At 37.9% G+C, this 14,245-nt stretch overlaps 2 protein-coding genes across 2 annotated transcripts; both read right to left on the bottom strand.

Moving 5' to 3' along the window:
• Positions 1-1,588: 1,588 nt before the first annotated feature.
• LOC146328816 (extracellular calcium-sensing receptor-like) lies at positions 1,589-6,260 on the bottom strand. Its single transcript, XM_084716512.1, has 6 exons — positions 5,973-6,260; positions 5,490-5,787; positions 4,533-5,327; positions 4,134-4,361; positions 3,820-3,943; positions 1,589-2,499 (listed from the first exon to the last, which is right to left on the bottom strand). Exons 1-6 carry the CDS (start codon positions 6,203-6,205, stop codon positions 1,589-1,591), a joined length of 2,589 nt encoding a protein of 862 aa, XP_084572638.1. The 5' UTR covers positions 6,206-6,260.
• A 2,960-nt stretch (positions 6,261-9,220) lies between these two features.
• Positions 9,221-12,827, bottom strand: LOC146328815 (extracellular calcium-sensing receptor-like). The gene is made up of 6 exons (XM_084716509.1): positions 12,517-12,827; positions 11,962-12,259; positions 10,996-11,790; positions 10,593-10,820; positions 10,277-10,400; positions 9,221-10,116 (listed from the first exon to the last, which is right to left on the bottom strand). Exons 1-6 carry the CDS (start codon positions 12,825-12,827, stop codon positions 9,221-9,223), a joined length of 2,652 nt encoding a protein of 883 aa, XP_084572635.1.
• Between the last annotated feature and the right edge of the window lie 1,418 nt (positions 12,828-14,245).

Here is a 14,245-nt window from a genome sequence, read left to right as displayed (position 1 = left end):
AGGCTGTCTCCTGGTGTGGTGCACTGGGAGTCTGCCTCTGTTGACTCCTACTGGCTGTTCTGTTGGTATCCAGAACAACTGGACCTTTATATTATGGACCTCAGCCCAGACCATTCAAAATGGTGGATGGGTGCCTTATTTTCCTTTGTTTTGTGAAGGGAGCCATTGAAGTCCCAAAATTCCCAGAAGCCTTCCCACTTCCCACAGTCTCCCAAATGTTTACACCTACAGACTCAGCTTTTAGCTTGTGGGGATACATGGGCCAAAGACCCACAATCCCAAGCCGGGGTCACAGAAAAGCCAGCTCCTTCCTTAATTTCCCCTCTCTTCTCACCAATCCCTGTTGCTCTTTCTCCTGGACTTTACCTTTACCTCCCATGGCTCTCTGAAATGTGTGATGCTTTAAGCAGACACACTGAAGTGCCATAACATGAGAGCCTGCCAGCCTTACTGGTTTACAGGAGCACCAACCAAATTAGCACTAGAGCTACTGATTCTGCAGCGACAACAAAGGAGCTGCCGGCTTCCCTCCATTTGGCACAATCAGACTAAGCCCAGCAAAGTGGGTATCTCAACATCGGAACCATGTTTCTTCAATGAGGTTCATCCTCATCAGCCAAAAAAAACCCACTTTATAAACAGCACACAAAGCAAACTTTTCCTCAAGGACTGGTAACATACTGAACATTACAACCATTACAGCCATGTACACATTACATAGCATACATGGCTAAGCAAAGAACTGCACTGAGATATGCTTGCACACATACACACACACACACACACACACACACACACACACACACACACACACACACACACACACACACATCCATAGACGGGAGGTCTAAAAATGAGGGTATGGCCATTTGTGCCGCAAACCTGCTCAAAGCTGGTCAAAGTATAAAGTCTGTGGTGCAGTATGTCCATCTGCACAATACAGCAAATGGTGCATTTGGCTGAGGTTCATGCACACTCTCCACAATCACGAAACACTTTTCATTGATGTGAAGTTTTTCCCACATAGGAGAGAAGATTAGTCGATTTATTGGGATCCAGAAAAACAAGAAATAAATAATTATGGTCTATAAGATACAAAATGAGCAAAACGTTATATTTGACCACAAAACCAGTCTGACCCAGGGATAAAAAAGGGATTTGTACTCCTGTCAAAGCCTGATGCTGGTTGTATGTACCCTTTGAATAACCGTAACTGCTTCACTTCCCTCAGACTTCAGAATTTGGATTTGGTCATGAATAAATTAAAACCCTTGTACCTTATGCTTTGAGTCATATGCTTCAGATCTACAACTCAGACAGGGCTTTATACAAACAACAAAATAGAGGAAGTTTTTGTGGTCGAACTCATGTCTAAGGAGAACAAAGAAGCTTGTTAATTTATTTGTACTAATTCTATGCATAATTATATACATATGATTGCATTTACATTGTATTACTAGAATGCAAGTCTCAAAATGAAGATAGTTGTCCACTTGAAGGTCCAAATTTTAATTTATAATTTAAAAACTGTAAAATGTATAATGGCACTATAATGCATTTGCCAGTATATTTACTGCATTTTAAGTTCTCAAAATGATTTTGGTGTCCCCTTCCCCATCATATTCTTTTTTGTATTCTTCTGTGGTTTCAGTAAGATAATATAACATTTTGGAATGAAAATACAAATAAGCAGTCCAAAACTTGAAGCCAGAATAGCAAATATCTCCACAGCTACACTGAACTTCCCAGGAGAGCTGACATACGCTGGGATAAAAGTGATCCATACTGCACAGAATATCAGCATGCTGAAGGTGATAAATTTGGCTTCATTGAAATTATCAGGAAGTTTTCGAGCCAGAAAAGCCAGAATAAAACATAACATGGCCAGAAGTCCTATGTAACCAAGTACAGCCCAAAAGCCTACAGCTGATCCCAGAGCACACTCCAAGATGATTTTGTCCTTGAACTTAAAATTCTTAAAGGGAAAAGGAGGAGAAATTGCTAACCAGAGGATACATATGACAACTTGTATAAGAGTGAAACCCAGAACACTGAGTTTCTGCTGCACAGGCCCAAACCATTTCATCACATTACTACCTGGAAGTGTGGCTCTGAAGGCCATTAACACCACTATTGTTTTCCCCAAAACACAAGAGATACAGAGGACAAAGGTGATGCCGAACGCTGTGTGTCGCAGCATACAGGACCACTCAGAGGGCCGGCCAATGAAGGTCAGAGAACACAGGAAACACAGAGTCAAGGAGAAGAGCAACAGGAAGCTCAACTCAGAGTTGTTGGCTCTGACAACAGGAGTCTGTCTGTATCTGAAGAAAATAAATGCCACAACAGCAGTCAGACATGTTCCAAACAGAGAGGCTGCAGTGAGCAGTGCTCCCATAATCTCTTCATATGATAGAAACTCTGCCTCCTTCTTTACACAGGCATCTCTTCTCTCATTTGACCAGAACTCAGGGTCACATCTCACACAGGTGATAGAATCTGAAAAATAATAATGAAGCACGTTAGACTTGCTTGTTACATGATGACCCGATAACAAATGCATGACACAGTAACTCTATGGCATCATTATGAATGATTCAGATTTTATATGTACAAGATAAAGTACAGTACAAGAGGTGTAATTCCAGCATATTTGTTCATTTGATGTGCCTTATTTTTTAATAAGGAAACATTATATCTATTGTTTACTTAAAGTTTCATGCTTTTTTATTTTTCAAATGTCAAACACCATTATATTCCCTTTCAAGGCTTTTGTTGTGTTTTTGTATTATCAACATTCAGAGCCGTGTGTTATGAAACCTCTATTTTGATATCTTATTTTTAAATTATGTTTTGTTTTGGTTTCCTTTACTGCTGTGGGGTTCAGTGTTGTAACGTTAGCAAGGACTTGTTTCAGTAATAAGACTGTTTGGACACTAGTTTCGTATTCATATAGAAAGTATGTACATGTCCTTATGGTCCTTAAATGATTTTTGTTAATGCTGACTATTAGGAATATCTGAAATATTTATGCTTTGTTTTCTGTGTTATATTTCAGAAACTGGATTTTAATGCATTACTATGTTACAACACATTTTCATTCTGCCAATAAAGAGTGTGAATCTAACTAATGACTATGTTTTCTCTGACCGGAGCCCTGTAGTGGTCAGTTTCTCAATTTCTCTACATGCCACTGTCACAGGTCTATGACTGGCTAAAAACAACACAAAACAGTTGGAGAAATTTAAATACCATTGTGTTGCATCATTTTTTCACAATGGGACATCAACCTTGATTTACTTTTTCAAGATAGTGAATAAGTTATCACTGCCTGTTTCAGATATATATATATCAGCATTTGGTTAGTTTAATTATTGGGTCATGTATTGCTTTTTGATGCAATAATCTTTACAAGAAAGCCTACTGTTTTTTGATCTGTTCTGTTATCAAGCCCCGTTCAGGACTGTGAGCTTTTTTCGAGTTTGGTTCCAGTGCACTTTAAGGTAGTTGATGTTGTCATAATTTCCTGAATGCAACATACATTCATTCAGCGGATGGTTCATGGGTGAGCAGTAGTGCATACCAGCTATTTGCATTCACACAAACACACACACCTCCCTTCCCACATATTCACCCAAATATGCTCACCCCTGACCTGTAATTATCCAACTAATGTTTATTAAAGTTTATTTGGATTGATCTCTCTGTGCCCCACTCTCTGGTCAGAGTGCCTGCCTTTAAAAGAGTTACTAACTCATGTACTTCATGCAAAAAATGAGAACTTTGAGGATTTTTGTTTTGCATTAATTATTATTACACCTGTAATGTTGCTTATTTCTCCCTCTGCACATCTTAAACAGTCATAACAGCAGACAGGTTTTCCTTTCTGCAGAACCTTTCGAGTTCCTGGGGGACATTTCTCACTGCAAACTGACAAAGGTACCTGAATGAACAAAATGACAATGAAAAAATGTTTATTGATTTACTGTGAAAAGATGTTGTCTTTGTAAGCATTTATTATTAATTTTGATGCATCAAAAACAGACATTATGACACTGTACTAATAACGGATAACATTTTCAGGTATAACAATTCAAAGAGAAAACAATTACAGTGATCATGTGGTAGCTTACCTGCTGTGAGTTCTGTGCCCAACTTAAAGACATATTTTGCAGATTCAGCTGTTTGTCTGCAGGTAAAGATGCATCATAAAGACCAACTGTGACAAAGTGCACATTTCCATTTTCTGTTGGCTGCCAGTTTATAATTTCATACTTTGCTGCTGGATCTCCATAATCATTAAAGTAAACCTCATCTCCTTCCTTTGTTTTGAAGTGAATCTTTTTTATTTGCTGTAAAATCTAAGAAGATATGTATCAATGTAGACATTATCTGACAAACACTTGTCATGTTTCCTGAGTGAACAGTATGATTGACAGACTGCAGCAATTTCTCTATTAAATACAGATAGTTTTCTTTGTTACTGTGACTTAATGTAAAAGCTATAAATTAAGTATTTTTCTTCAGCTCACCACAAATGGATCTAGCTGCACATTGTTGTTACATGTTTTATTACAGCTGAGAATTTTATGAAGTGCATGGGCCACAGCATACACTCCTTTATAGACATTGTAAAATATAGGCATGAGTGACATATCAGTGAAAGTGTTTTGCACTCCAGTCAGATCTTCATGTCCAGTACATTCTTTCCCATTCCCTGCTGATGACTTTGACTGCTTGAACTTGCAGTTAAATAATGTTTCCCAAAACTCTATGAAAAATTCATCACCAGATGAATTGAGTGGCTTCACATCCAACATGAACTCTTTCATGCCACTGACGTGTGCTTTGGGGATGGACAGACCTATAGCACCATCCAGAATGTGATGCCTATTCCTTGCTGCAGTTTCAGAATCAAAGATCCAGGCCTCAGTGCCTACCCACTGATACCCAGTCAAGTTGTGGTGAGACATCTCATCTATTATAACATACAACTCTGTGGGGGAGAGAAAAGTGACAATCACCTTGGAAGAGGAAGCCTTGATCACTTCAACTACCATTTGTATTTTGTCTGGTGGATCTGATCTAAAGAACGCTACAGAGTACTCTATACAGATGCCCAGCTGCTTGGCAGTTTCTGTAAATGTAGCCATCCCATTATTGCCATAATCATCATTTGCTCTAATAGCTCCAACCCAAGTCCAACCAAAGTGTTTGACCAATTGGGCCAGAGCTCTGCTCTGGTAGTAGTCACTGGGTATTGTTCTGAGGAAGGATGGGTACTTGGTTTTATCACTGAGACAAGCACAAGTAGCAAAGTGGCTGATCTGAAAGAAAAAAAAAATATCCCAAAAATGTAAAATATTAAATATTTGCACAACACACTACAATTTCTTCTAAAATGCATTTTTGCTATGACAAAGTGAAAGAATTACAGAATCATAATTATTTTTAACAAATATAATTTCATTTTTACTAATCTTACCCACCAATGGAATATGAAATGGTCCAATAACAGTAGATATAGCCATGCAAGGAGAGGAAAAGGTCTCTCCCATGATGGCCTGCACTTGGGCAGGTCTTGTACATGGTGTTTTGGATAGTCCAGATACCACTTCATTGCCATTAATCAAGTCCAGTGCGACCCTCACACTTCTGGCAATGGAGGCACAGGAATCATAGATCTTATAGCCCAGAAAGATACCAGGCAGTAGGTCTGTGCTGTTATTAATCTCCTCTATTGCAAACAGCATAGCCTGAGCATACTGGAAGCCTCTGAAATTCAACCTTAATACAGGCAGTTAAAGTAGTTTGGTTGCAAAAAACTATCCTTAAAATAGAAAAAAGTAGCATTGTAGAAACATTTCTTATCTTCAAACTCAAATTTCATAACCTTATGCCTGTTTTTTTCATCTGCATTCCCTTCCTCTTGGATATTTGGATTCTAAATAGAATTCTATAGTATCATTTACCTGGTGCATTGCAGTGGCAGTGGTTTGTGTGTGTAGGTATCTTGTTTGTTTTTCCATTTGCTGTGGAAAGAGAAGATACCCCCCAACACAATGTCTCCAGCCTTAGATAGCTGGGGATTCTCTGGATCTCCACTCTGCCTGCACACTGGCTTCTCAGCCTGAGAGAAAGAAGCCACCAATAACAGCTGTAAGACAGCCCAACCTTGCTCTGGCCACTTCTGAGTGGACGTCATGCTGTCTTAAGAGAACTAAACTACTGGGTGGTATCACATGCACTTTTATGTAAATTAAGATTGTGTTTTATCCATAACCTATTTTCTCTGTGGATCTACAAGGTGGGGCGAGAGGAGGGAGAAACAGTAAGAGTTTTAGACCTTAGCCTATTTTAACTCTTACCTATATGAAATAAGCCAATAATATTCATTTGTGCAGTACAAAAGGTTCACATTTTTGACATTTAAACATTATGGAGACATATTTTTTTTATTGAATTCATATTTGCATATTAAACATGTAAGAGATAATGCCAGATGAGGTGCCCATTATCAGGAATTGTCCTGGTTTGGGGTTTTAGTTCACTTTTCACTTTTGTTTTCTTATTTTTTTGAAGCTCTTGTCTGTCTCATTGTTTTCTGCATTTTTACCTTCTGTCTTTTTCCACCACTTTTTGATTACTTATTGTTTTCACCTGCCCCTGATTAGCCTCTGTGCATTTAGCTTGCCTGTTTCCCTCCTTAGCTGCCAGTTTGTCTTCATACCTTTGTGTCAAGTTTTCTCATGTTTCCTTGTATTTCTTTCCTTTGCTTGTATTTTTGGATTTGTTTGCAGTTGAACTGCTTTCTGATTTTGGCCTGTGTCTTCCTGACCATCTGAAAGCTGTTTTTTTTTTTTTTTTACCTTCATTTCATTACATCTTTTTATCTGCACTTTTTTGATCTCACATCTACATCTTGGGTCTACTCACTTGTTGCTCGTGGTTGAGAACAAACTTCGTCTTGGTTTTTTGTCTACACTGCTGTGCATCATCAATATGTGGTCTCAGCAAAAACATTATCGGCAAACATCTAGGACAACACCTCTGATTCCCAGCCTGCTATAGCTTCCTAGTCTGCTAGCAACCGTATTTCAAGTCAGCTTACTCTCCATTCAGTTAGACTTGGGTTTAAGAGCCTGCAACCTTCTTGTTCTGAAATAGCTAGCCTGTGATCCTCCTGGCCTGTGTCAGCTAGCCACCAACTTCTACAATATTTCAGTCTTGATTTTTTTTTTTTTTTTTTGTTTTGTTTTGTTTTTGCGTACAGTTGAGGCCAGTACAATAGGATGTAAAGACAACATTATCACATTATAAAAGCAATATCGGCATTGTGTGAGCAAATATGTTAGCTTATTACATATCAAGCAGACAGCTGTATTAGCATTCATTTGGAGTTGTGTTAGTGTCCACCTGATGAATGTAAGTCAGTATTCACTTTTCTTTCAGCTCTGTTTTGATCTCCACCACCTGTGTAGCTTCTGGGTCTTTCACAGGGGCTCTGCGACTTCTGGGAGATCCTCAAAGTTACTACCGGGGGTTGTTACATTATTGTTTAATTAATGTTAATTTAAATGTGACTGAAAATACATATTGACATGAATTCAACACATTCTATATTATCTATTAATAACAATCCTTGTGCAATGTGATGTAGCTAACATACTAAATCACTGTGCTTCACCTATCCATAACGGTAAACTTACATATTATTCAAGCTATGATATGTAACATTTCTGTATTCAAATGTATAAAAACAAAAAGAAATCCAGAAATTCTAGAAATCCATAAAAGCTTCAAGGTAACAGTGTGTTTCCTACTAGCTAGTTGCTAGTTTCTACAATTTATGGAAGAAGCACAGATACGTCAGATATGTCAAAGAGGAAGGAAGGAAGTCACTGAGACATGTTGACGTGAATAAAACTTAAATATTATCTCTTCCATCAACATGAGTTCCACTTGAGTCATGTCAGATAGATATTAATTAGCTATGCTGGTTGTTAAACAGTGATGATAACAACTCCCATGATCCCATACCACTTCAAATTATCACCAAGGTGCACCTTTTGTGATTGTTTTAATGCGAGAAAGACTAATGACAGAATCCACATATTGTACATTTAAAACATATTGGTCAGTGAGCTGAATTATTATCCCAACTTACATTCACTCTTGTGAGCCAGAAAGGATTGTTTTGTAACTTCACAAGCATGAGACTCTGACATACCCTTCACCTCAAAAACCACCAGCAAGACAGTGAGGCTAGGGCATCTAACATTAGCCATTACCCATGTTACAAGTGCTGCTGACTTAGCAGCTGCAGGCAAGTGCAAACGAAAGAAGACAGCAAAAAACAGTGTAAGGGCTCCTTGTTCCATCTCTCTATTAGCTGAGGGCTTCAAGGCCTTGCTAACTTTCTGTCTGACAGTTGGCAGTGTGCATGTGGCATAAAGTGGGTTTTTAGATCTTAGAAACAATAGAGTTTCTGACTGTAACAAAAAAAACAAAGCAACAGAGATATGCTGGGGTGGCAGTTGATAAAATAAAGCAAAATATCTTCATGTTAGTAAAATACACTTGAACTATTAGAAATATATAGGCCAAATCTACATTTTTTCCATTCTCACTTTGGAATGGTCTAAAATGTGTTAAAGTATTTACATAGTCTTTGCACATGCAAAAACAAAAGATTCCTCTAATAAAGTCACCATACTGGGCAATTTCTGCTGGTTGTGCTGAACCTTGCAGTCAACATACAGTTTCCCTCTCCCATTAGCAGAACCAAGAGGAGCAGCCTCTGTTCTTCAAGCTGGGCCAGTCAGCTCTAAAGCTCATGGCAGGGCTTTACATATGTTGAACAGCAAGTGGGAAGTTGTCAGGTTTGGAAGCCTGCCTCTGGAGACCAGAAGAAACCAAATAAGTCAACATAAAGATGTTTTTCCTGTGAAAAATTGTTATAGTTTGATTAAAATTTCATCAAATGTATTAATGGCTGTGAAATCAGTAAGAATTGCGTATTAGGCTTGTGCATTAATTTGTACTTAAATATATGATTTGGTTTATATGATTATGTATTACATGCTGCCATGTCAATATGCTATGTCCTCAATGTAATGTTTACTTGGCAGACTAGTAAACAATTTATTATGGAAAGATTATGCTGGCACTAGAATACCGTTGTCACCATAATATTTAACATTTAAGTTGATATTGGTGCCTACTTCCCCATCATGTTCTTTTTAGTATTCTTCTCTGGTTTCAATAAGATAATATAGCACTTTGGAATGAAAATACAAATGAGGAGTCCAAAACTTGAAGCCAGAATAGCAAATATCTCAACAGCTACACTGAACTTCCCAGGAGAGCTGACATACGCTGGGATAAAAGTGATCCATACTGCACAGAATATCAGCATGCTGAAAGTGATAAATTTGGCTTCATTGAAATTATCAGGAAGTTTTCGAGCCAGAAAAGCGAGAATAAAACATAACATGGCCAGAAATCCTATGTACCCAAGTACAGACCAAAATCCTACAGCTGATCCCAGAGCACACTCCAAGATGATTTTGTCCTTGAACATCGTAAAATTCTTGTAGGGAAAAGGAGGAGAAATTGTTAACCAGAGGATACATATGACAACTTGTATAAGAGTGAAACCCAGAACACTGAGTTTCTGCTGCACAGGCCCAAACCATTTCATCACATTACTACCTGGAAGTGTGGCTCTGAAGGCCATTAACACCACTATTGTTTTCCCCAGAACACAAGAGATACAGAGGACAAAGGTGATGCCGAACGCTGTGTGTCTCAGCATACAGGACCACTCAGAGGGCCGGCCGATGAAGGTCAGAGAACACAGGAAACAAAGAGACAAGGAGAAGAGCAGCAGGAAGCTCAGCTCAGAGTTGTTGGCTCTGACAATAGGAGTCTGTCTGTATCTGAAGAAAATAAATGCCACAACAGCAGTCAGACATGTTCCAAACAGAGAGGCTGCAGTGAGCAGTGCTCCCATAATCTCTTCATATGATAGAAACTCTGCCTCCTTCTTTACACAGACATCTCTTCTCTCATTTGACCAGAACTCAGGGTCACATCTCACACAGGTGATAGAGTCTGAAAAATAATATTGAAGCAGGTGTTCTACATTTGGTCTTTTGCTCTGGCTTTGTTACAACTATTCCTTCATCCACTTCAAGACATAATGACCAAATAAGAAATGTGTTCAAACAAAAACAAAAACTTTAAAGCAATTTTTGCATTTAATATACTTAACCTGTAATGTTGCTTATTTCTCCCTCTGCACATCTTAAACAGTCATAACAGCAGAGAGGTTTTCCTTTCTGCAGAACCTTTCGAGTTCCTGGGAGACATTTCTCACTGCAAACTGACAAAGGCACCTGAATGAACAAGACAACTATGAGGAAAATGTTTGGGAATTTACTTTGACAGATGTTGTCTTTGCAAGCATCTGTTATTAATTTGGCTGCTTTGAGACCAATTATATTTATTAAATGACAATAACTCATAAATCCAATTATAGCAATTCAAATCACTTTCCATTAATATTTAGAGGTCACAGTGTCGCTTACCTGTTGTGAGTTCTGTGCCCAAAATAGAGACTTATTTTGCAGATTCAGCTGTTTGTCTGCAGGTAAAGATGAATCATAAAGACCAACTGTGACAAATTCCACATTTCCATTTTCTGTTGGCTGCCAGTTTATAATTTCATACTTTGCTGCTGGATCTCCATTCTCATTAAAGTAAACCTCATCTCCTTCCTTTGTTTTGAACTGAATCTTTTTGATGTGCTGTAAAATCTAAGAAGATATGCATCAATGCAGACATTATTTGACAACCATTTTGGAGGCACATTGTCTCAACATGATGATAGAAAGACTGCAACATTAGTCAAAATTTGCTTTGTTGATGTGACTTGACATAAAACTACTATTATACTATACTTATACTATAAGTCTTTGGTGTTCAACTCACTGTGAAAGGATCTAGTTGCGTGTTGTTATTACATGTTTTATTACAGCTGAGAATATTATGAAGTGCATGGGCCACAGCATACACCCCTTTATAAATATTGTAAAATATAGGCATGAGTGACATATCAGTGAAGCTGTTTTTCACTCCAGTCAGATCTTCATTTCCAGTACATTCTCTCTGATTCACTGCTGATGACTTTGACAGCTTAAACTTGCAGTTAAATAATGCCTCCCAAAATTCTGTAAACAATTCATTACTAGATGAATTGAACAGCTTCAAATCTAACATGAACTTTCTCAGGCCACTGACATGTGCTTCAGGTGTGGATAGGCCTATGACACCATCCAGAATGTGATGCCTGTCCATGGCTGCAGTTTGTGAATCAAACACCCAGCCCTCAGTACCGACCCACTGGTACCCAGTCAGGTTGTGGTGAGAAAACTCATGCATTACCAAATGCATCTCAGAGGGGAGAAGGAAAGTGACAATCACCTTGGAGGTGGAAGCTTTGATAATGTCAATTATATTTTGTATTTTGTCTGGTGGATCATTTCTAAAGACAGCTACAGAGTACTCCAGACAGATGCCCAGCTGCTGGGCAGTTTCTGTAAATGTGGCCATGCCATTATTGCCATAATCATCATTTGTTCTAATAGCTCCAACCCAAGTCCAACCAAAGTACTTAACCAAGTGGGCCAGAGCTCTGCTCTGGTAGTAGTCACTGGGTATTGTTCTGAGGAAGGATGGGTACTTGGTTTTATCACTGAGACAAGCACAAGTAGCATAGTGGCTGATCTAAAAGAAAAGAAAAATGATCACAAGACAAAGATATAAAATAAGTATTATTTAAAACATGTTTCTCTGACTGACTAGAAGTGTAATAAGTAGGATAATATGTTTTTGTTTTTGTTTTTTTTGTTTGTTTTTTTCACAAATATAATTTCACTTTTTACCAATCTTACCCACCAGTGGGATATGAAAGGGTCCAATGACAGTAGCTATGGCCATGCAAAGAGAGGAAAAGGTCTCTCCCATGATGGCCTGCACTTGGGCAGGTCTTGTACATGGTGTTTCAGATTGTGCAGATACCATTTCATTACCATTAATCAAGTCCAGTGCGACCCTCACACTTCTGGCAATGAAGACACATGAATCATAGATCTTATAGCCCAGAGAGATACCAGGCAGCAGGTCTGTGCTGTTATTAATCTCCTCTATGGCAAAAAGCATAGCCTGAGCATACTGGAACCCTCTGAAATTCAACCTATATGTGGTTATAGATAGTTGAAATTTCAATTAATTTGTCCTTGAAATAAAACAAAACAACAGCATAGTAAATTACATTTGATGGTATTGATACCCACAGGAAATATAAATATGTAATAAAAATATATGAGTAGAAAAAATATAAAATCAGCAAACATTTTTGATTTCAATATTCAGTTTGATAACCCTTTTCTACCTGTTCTGTATCTCTACTCAGTAATTTAAATCTAAAAATATATTTACAGTATAATTTACCTGGTGCACTGCAATGGCAGTGGTTTGTGCATGTAGGTATCTTGTCTGTTCTTCCACCTGTCATGGAAAGAGAAGATTCCCCCCAACATAATGTCCCCATTCTTAGATAACTGAGGGTTTTCGGGATCCCCCCTCCGTCTGCACACCAGCTCCTCAGCCTGAGTGAAAGACGCCAACAACAGCAGCTGTAAGAGTCTCCAACCCTTCTCTGGCCATTTTTGTGTGGATGTCATGTCTAAGAGAACTAAACCACTGGGTGGCATCACATGTACTTTAATGTAAATCAGAAGCTTCAACTGATAATTATACATTTTGGCGCAGCATAAAAAAAATAGACATACCAGGTTGGTTGAGAGGAGGGAGGTGTCCAGACAAAAAAAGAGTTTTGAGCAATAGCCTATTTTGAATATCTTAATGTATCGTTTAGGAATATTCATTTGTGCTGTTACATTAACGAGAACATTATTCTGGCACGGTTTATACTTGAATTGCTAATAATGCAGACTGATGATGATCTGCAGTTGAGAAAGTTAGACTTATTAGGTTTGCTTAAATTCCACAGAACAGTATAGCCTTTTAAAAATGAATTAACTCTTTTGTTTGTTTGTTTGTTTGGGCATCTTAGGGACAATACACAAAGCTAATGGGTAGTTGCCAAATTTGTCTTAGTGTTGGGCAGGTAGCATACAGTCTCTTGTTATATCTGTTTAGCTAAAGTCTGTGGTGACCCTGAAAACACAACATGCTGCAAATTCTAAAACACAAACAAATGCACAAAACACCAACAACTTAAGAAAACACCTATATTAATTTTATACTGCAAAGTCAGAAAATATAGCCAAATATACAAACACTGCAAATAGCTCAAAACAGTATTACAAACTGGCCGCTGATGATTCAAAATTAAAATTAAAAATTAAGTTACTGCTCAGGCAAACAAAACATCTGCTACTGCTGAAGCTTTACATTAAAATCATTTAAATGCAAATTACAAGTTGTCTTGTTTGTCAGTGAGTTTGACACTGACAGCTATTGTTTATCAAAAATGCAGTGGTCATTTTCAGAATTTCTTGACAGCAACAGTAGCAGACAATAATGTAATAACTACATTTATGTACTAACTGCCAATGATGTAATACTTTATAAAAATATATTTGTATAAAAAACAAACACTTTTTTACATATGATGTAATGTGTTATTTTATTTCTTAGAAAAAATGTAAAATTAATGCGATTTTTTCTGCTATATCTTAATCTTTCTATTTCTTAATAATAATCTGCAAAGACCTAGATGTTATGGTGCCCCGTGAGAGATAGGTGGTGAGATCATATCCATTTAAGAAGCTTTGTAATCTGAGCCTTAAACTGCTGCTTACTTTGGAGCTCATTCCCTTCACTTTTGCAGCAGTTAGGGAAAAACAGACAAGTCTTTTCTTCGTCTTGAGTAGCTGCAGCATTTAACTGACTCACTGTAACCTGTACTGTACATTTACTGCCCAATTGACAACTAACTGCGAACCTTCTCCAGTGCTCCACGAGCAGCACTTCACGCTACACATACACATGACACAGTGCCCTATTTCTTAAAAGAGCTACGCTACTCTTAGTATCCTTCAATGAAGTCCAATAAAACTTTTTTTTTTCAATTTATTTTTATAGCGTGGGCAATCACAATAAACCAGCAACCCATGGGTTTATGTTTTTCACCACAGCAAGTAAAAATCCATAC

This window comes from Lutjanus erythropterus, chromosome 4, assembly GCF_056507025.1.
Source record: "Lutjanus erythropterus isolate fLutEry1 chromosome 4, fLutEry1.hap2, whole genome shotgun sequence".
Classification (NCBI taxonomy): domain Eukaryota; kingdom Metazoa; phylum Chordata; class Actinopteri; order Lutjaniformes; family Lutjanidae; genus Lutjanus; species Lutjanus erythropterus.
Note: the sequence above shows the minus strand (reverse complement) of the source record. Positions and strands in the feature narration are given on the sequence as shown.